This window comes from Eurytemora carolleeae, unplaced genomic scaffold (genome assembly GCF_000591075.1).
Source record: "Eurytemora carolleeae unplaced genomic scaffold, Eaff_2.0 scaffold1922, whole genome shotgun sequence".
Taxonomy (NCBI): Eukaryota; Metazoa; Arthropoda; class Copepoda; order Calanoida; family Temoridae; genus Eurytemora; species Eurytemora carolleeae.
Genome location: NW_019397807.1, coordinates 31,116 through 37,541, shown reverse-complemented (window position 1 = coordinate 37,541; position 6,426 = coordinate 31,116). Strand labels below are relative to the sequence as shown.

The 6,426-nt window shown below is 33.4% G+C and overlaps 1 protein-coding gene across 1 annotated transcript; it reads left to right on the top strand.

Moving 5' to 3' along the window:
• Positions 1 to 508: 508 nt before the first annotated feature.
• LOC111715969 (40S ribosomal protein S6) lies at positions 509 to 5,532 on the top strand (the record flags this gene model as incomplete). The annotated part of the gene is given in 8 exon segments (XM_023491374.1): positions 509 to 571; positions 831 to 893; positions 1,657 to 1,698; positions 2,121 to 2,278; positions 3,055 to 3,157; positions 3,941 to 4,017; positions 4,390 to 4,450; positions 5,321 to 5,532. Coding segments are annotated over 8 exon segments (669 nt in total), but the record flags the coding sequence as incomplete, so codon positions are not given.
• Between the last annotated feature and the right edge of the window lie 894 nt (positions 5,533 to 6,426).

Here is a 6,426-nt window from a genome sequence, read left to right as displayed (position 1 = left end):
GACCACTATGTATGATAGAACGGCCTCCGAATCAACTGATTTCTACTGATTTCCTGTAATGGTTTAAAGTTTTGGATATGTGAATTTTGGTGAAATTACGATTCTTTTAATGTTAAATTGTGTCGTCCGGTTTCGACTTAACACTAAAGTGTTCCCCTCAACGTTTACTTTTTGTTGCTAGGAGACGTTATATTGTCTCCTTTAATTTGTAATCGTAGACAATAGTTAGAAAGCTATATAATCGACATCTTCTTTATTATTAAATGTGTCTTAGGTTTCCACCAAGGTACGAAATAATGTAGTTTTACCCATAACGTTCATTATTTGTTTCTAAGAAGGGTCATAGGTACTGCAGTCGGCTCCTTTTTTAAATACTAAGATTAAGTGTAATTGATGATTGTTCCCCTAACAATAAAGGGGGTTTATCTTCAAATAGGGGGTGTGTGTGCATTTTTCATGATCCTTCTAGATAAGTCCTAATTGGCCACTTCATTAATGCTTATTTTAGGTGCGTCCTTTCTACGAGAAGAGGATGGGTCAGGAGGTTGAGGCTGATACCCTAGGAGATGAGGTAATTATTCCAAATTTAAGGCTCTATTGTGTCCCAGATATGCTAGACTAATAAGTCATTAAATAAGTCATATAAACGCTTTTGTTATTAAAATTTCTTTGATTCTATTTTCGCCTTCAAAGTTGTTTTACTCAGCGGGTTCAGCCATTTGTTCTCATAGTTATTCACCTTTCTGAAGTACTTAATGAAAGATATATGTAAATCTTGTTTATTGATAAATTTAGTTTTGTACGATATTAAATATTATTTTCTATTTCAGTTCAAGGGATACGTTCTCCGTATCACCGGTGGAAACGACAAGCAAGGTTTCCCCATGAAGCAGGTAACTAAACGATCAAAGATCCTGACAAGATAATATCGTGTTAGATTCACATTGGGGGGGGGGGGGTGGTTATCAGTTCCTTTGTCTGTTCTAGGATGATTGTCAAAGTTTTGTTTTTCATTAAATATAAACATTTCCAATTGATATCGCATGGATCAGAAGCAAGTCCAGGGCTTAGGATGGATCCGCAAGATTTTGGCTTCCTGGATCCAGATCCGTGAAGATATGCGGATCCACGGATCCGGATCCAAGTGGCCAAATATCAACTAAAAACTGCAAAAATAATCCCCTTTTTACTCTCTAAACCCAAATCTGAACTACTAAATAAAGATGTATTAAAATTTCCTGATTTCTGTATGGTTAAAGCTAAAAACAAGCCAATAAAATACGACTAAAAAATGAAAATCATGCTTTGTTATATAACTTCAGTAAATCTTGAAGAAATGACCTGGATCCGGATACGGATCCATTTTTTCCAGTGCGGATCCGGATCCGCATCAAAATGAAATTTATTCTAAGCACTTGAAGCAATTAAGGATATTTGTGGATCGGACATGTTTTTCGTCACATTGAAATATGATCAAAATACCAAGACGGAATTTATTTTGAATAGCTTAGTCAAATTTAAGCCACGGTTATCTGGCATATGATTAGGATCTTGTCATCGATTTTTAGCTCTTAACCCTGTTATGTTTACCGTGCTCTCATGCTCTAAATCTACTTGGTGTTCAAATTCATAATTTATTTATTTATTTGTATTTAGGGAGTGCTCACCAACCAGAGAGTCCGTCTGCTTATGGGCAAGGTAAGATTGTTTTTCGACATTGCAAATTTGATAATCTTAAATATCGTGGAAGCAATGTCATCTTTTAATAAGCTTTAACGATAAGGTTATCCATCAAAGCAATCCTATAATGTTTTATTCCTTGTTTTATGTCTTATTTATCCAGTAATTAACAAACTTTTAAGTCTATATACAACCCTGGATTTGATGTTTAAATAACGCCGACTTATAACTTAAAATAAGATCACAGAATTCAAAGAAACCGAAAGATAGAATCATTAATATTAAATAATTATAGGGAACAAATTGCTAATGTTAATAATAATGAAAGATATGTTAATACATTGATTTAATAATTTAATGTAATCATATAAAGAATAACTGTTAAACTAGTTGAGCAATTAAAAATGTTGATACTAAGATTTATAAATATATAATCCTAGGGAACAACTTGCTACCGCCCAAGGCGTACTGGAGAGCGTAAGAGGAAATCTGTCCGTGGATGTATTGTCGACGGAAACCTCGCTGTCCTCGCCATGTCCATCGTCAAGAAGGGAGAGGCTGATATCCCCGGCCTTACCGATAACACTGTCCCCAGACGGTGAGACTTCGTAGATTTTGTGGAATTTGCTCATTTTTTGACAGCACTAAGCAAAAACTTGTTCCCCTATGTTCATTGAATTTAATATTTACCCCTTTGTATTCTAACTGATTTTTAACTTAATTCTGACATAAAACTTACTGTCATAACTCGCTTTGTTATGAATTATTGATGTTGTTATCTGTTTGTTTTCGATAGTGTGTCGGATTATAATTTTATTATGAACCCATTGACCGATTTGCTTCAAATTTTGTATGATAAACTCGGGATAACCACCGGAATGTGCTTAGTTTCAAGTCGAGTGGCTAATATCGTTTTTACTAATAATCGCGGGTGTGCGTCGGGATTAGCAATTGAGTACCCTGTGTCCGAATTTAATGAATTTGAGCCGCTCTCTCAAATCCGCCGAAAACCGGTTTCAAATGATCGCCGGCTTAAATTTTGAATTATTGAAACAATTTTAAATGGAACTAACCATGTTTGAGCAGTGTCCAAAATTTAAATCGCGGCTCAAATTCTTTAAATTCGGCTAGTGAACGTACAATTTCATTCTAATTATAAATGAATATTTTATCATAAATTCGACATGAGGCTGAATTTAAAGAATTTGAGTCGCGGCTCAAATATGGTTGGTTCCACATATAATCGTATTCATTGTTTCAAAATTTAAACCGACACTTAATTGAAACCGGTTTTTGGTGGATATAAGACGCGGCTCAAATTCATTTAATTCGGACATTGGTTATATTAACAGTTAACATTATTTTTGTGTTCAGTCTTGGACCCAAGAGAGCATCCAAAATCAGGAAGCTGTTCAACTTGACCAAGGAGGATGATGTCTGCCAGTACGTTATCAAGAGGCCTCTTCCCCTGAAGGAGGTATGAACCTTCCCCCCTTTTTTATCCCTTGCCATTTTATTAACCATTAAATCGTTATTTCAGTGACCCTCCGTTTTGCATTATGTAAATTTTATTGGATCAAAATTTAATTGTGAATTTTGATTTTTTCAACTGTGGTTTAAAAGCTTTTCGATGTTAAAAACAATGAAGGAAATGATCAGAATTGAACAGCTAAAAAATGTATTTCCGTATTATCTAATATACCCTCGCAAATCTGGTACGCTTTCTATGAAGGGTCACTTCAAATTATAACAGTTCCATTGCAAGTGTTCCAGAAAACTAAAGCTCAAATATTTTATAATGTAATTGATCTTATCTTTCAATTTTCTGATAGTTGTTTTGCCAGAGTTTAAAATTGATCATGTGCGTTTTCCAATGTTTTCTGGAACACTGTTTCATCTTTTATATGATGCCGAAGTAAAAGGTCTGAGCACTCGAGTCTGTGAAGATTCGTGCCCTGATAACAAACTATATTCTGAATCTGATAATATATATATTGTAAATATACATGGTTTTTCTGGGTAAGAAAATAACATCTTAAAATAATTAAGCTAGATTAGAGGGTTTTCTTGTACGTTTATTCACTATTATGGATTAAAAAATATATCTACGGATTTGTACAATTTTTCATTTTATACAAAATTGTGGTGTAATACTAAAAAACATACTTTGAAATTTAATTCATATTCTGTAAATTACTAACGTTTTACAGATTTATACATAACTTAAGAATCCATGATTGATTAATTGATTGGTTTCCAGGGAAAGAAGCAGAAGTTCAAGGCCCCCAAAGTCCAGCGTCTGGTTACCCCAGCTGTTCTTCAGAGGAAGAGACACAAGTAAGATATCTTTGTTTTACAGAGGGGCACGTCTGATTCACAAGGTGTTAATGAAAAGGAGGATTAACGTACATTGAGAGAACAAACTATTCAAAACAATCCCTATTAAATAATTAACTGTGACATTGGCATGCCTGTTATGTTGGAACTTCTACTCCAAATTAAAGTTTAAAAAAATCTTCAAATAACCATAATTTTTGAGGTTTAAGAACGTTTAACTTAAATAGTTCAAACTACACCTTTGTGTCACGAGGGGGAACCCCTGGACGCCATGAGCCTCCGCTTTGAAGACACGAGCCTCCTAGATTGAAAATACGTCAACTTAATTTTAGAACTTCACTTGTATAAATATTTTTATTATTATTTTTCTAGGGTTGCTCTGAAGAGGAGGAGGTCTGAGAAGAACAGGCTTGCCGCTGCAGAATTTTCTAAGGTGACTATTTTACTGTTCATTAATAAAAATTTGTGTCAAAAGAAAAAGAAACAATCTCAAGAACTGACTAGGGTCAACCCAGACCGAAATATATTTTCAATAAACGTAAAACTAACGTCTACTTTTTTACTCTACAGAGGTTTGGACCATCACCGAATTTTAAATGAAAAAGAAATGTATCATATTTTTTTTTTTTAAATCTTATTTGAACAATTCTTTTTAATAATNGGGTTGGACGTCTCTCCATTAGTTACCAATCTGTTTCTTCTTTATCGATGAAAAAAAGACACGTTAAAATTGCTGATTTATTCGGGGAAAAGTCGAAGGGAAGAAAATTTTGCTAGCTCCTGCATATTGTGCAGTGCATAATAATCTCTTGAAAGATAATTTCTGAAATACATTTTTGTTTTGTTTAATCTTAACTTCAAATACTAAAAAATTATAATTTCAATTACAGACGGCTTTCATTTTATTAAAATTTTCTCACTTTTATTACTTGTTTAGATCTTGCATAATAATTTCTCATAAACATTTCCGAATTCCATTTTTGAATTGGAAATTACCAGTTTTTCTCAAATAATGATAGAATTCAAACTATTTTGTTCTTATTTATTTATTTGTTCGCTTGAATGAAAATATATATACTCTTCAAAAAAGTAACTTTTCAGATTTGGTACATTTTTAGGTTTTTAACATACGAATGTTAGTTTTGAGGCTAATTTCCTCTGTAATAAGCATTTTTTAATTATATCTTTTTTTATTTTTTATCACTTGTAGGCATTAATATTTGGAAAACTTTATTTTTTCCCATTGAATTTTAAACATCATTTTATTCCATTTAATTAACATGTAAAAATATTATTTTGTTAGATCTTGGCTCAGAGACAGAAGGAAGCCAAGGAACTGAAGGAACTCAAGAGGAAGAGAACTGCTTCCCTCAGAGAGAGCAAGCGTTCAGTCAGCAGCCAGTAAATGCTCCCGGAGCATCTCCTCTCAGAGCATCAGATCTGCTCCACAGAGCAAGCCTAGTACCTCCTGTACTAAAGTTTTCATGTGAAAATAAAGCTTAAACAAAAATATAACTTCTCCATTTCAAAACTTTTTGCAATAAAAAAATATTGTAAGACATTTTTGATATTTTGTGTTGTGGTTTATGTTCTAAATCTTAAAGCATAACTTCAAGTGTCCCACTGTTTGACAATGCCTGGATCAAAACTGCTTTTAAATTGTCCGAATTTAGAATTATTGTTAATTATTTTGAGAACTGAGTTTCAATTGCCCTCGATAAAAGTGGCACATTGCACTTTCTCAGCGGAAACCGCTAAATCAGAAGAAATCACTTCAAGCCTGTAAAAAAATGACATTATCTATCCGATAAAGTTGTGAAATAAGTATTGCCATCATTTCAGTGAGGGTTACTTGAAACTGCACGTACAGCGTATACCTTTAAAGAATAAATGAATATAAATAATTCCTAAGCAAAGGTTGCTAAATATTTGGTGGTTCAAGAAATAAAATGGAAAGATGATAAAGGAATTGAATTTGTAACAAAATCAAATATTTAAACCCCAATATCTTTAGAACCCGATGTTGTAAACCTTTGATATTTCAAACTCTGATTATTTGATTTAACAGAATTCATAGTTTGAAATATCTTAGGTCTGCAACATTTGATTCAAAAGATATAGTGATTAGAAAATCAGAGTTTGTGACAAAGACTCAATTCCTTTAACGAACTGGAACAGAAAATAAATTCTATTTAAGTCCGGTGTCAACTTTCAAGCTGACAATGATTCCTTGGAAATTATTTTCTATTAAATGTGAAGGAGTTCTTTGTACGTCTTACTAGATTTGTCGAGGGAGGGAACCCCCCGACGCCATGAACCTCCGCTATGCTGACACGAGCCTCGAAGATTTGCAAGGCAAACCGAACCGGAAAGCAGAAATAAACATGCGCTATATATACTGCTAGTGAA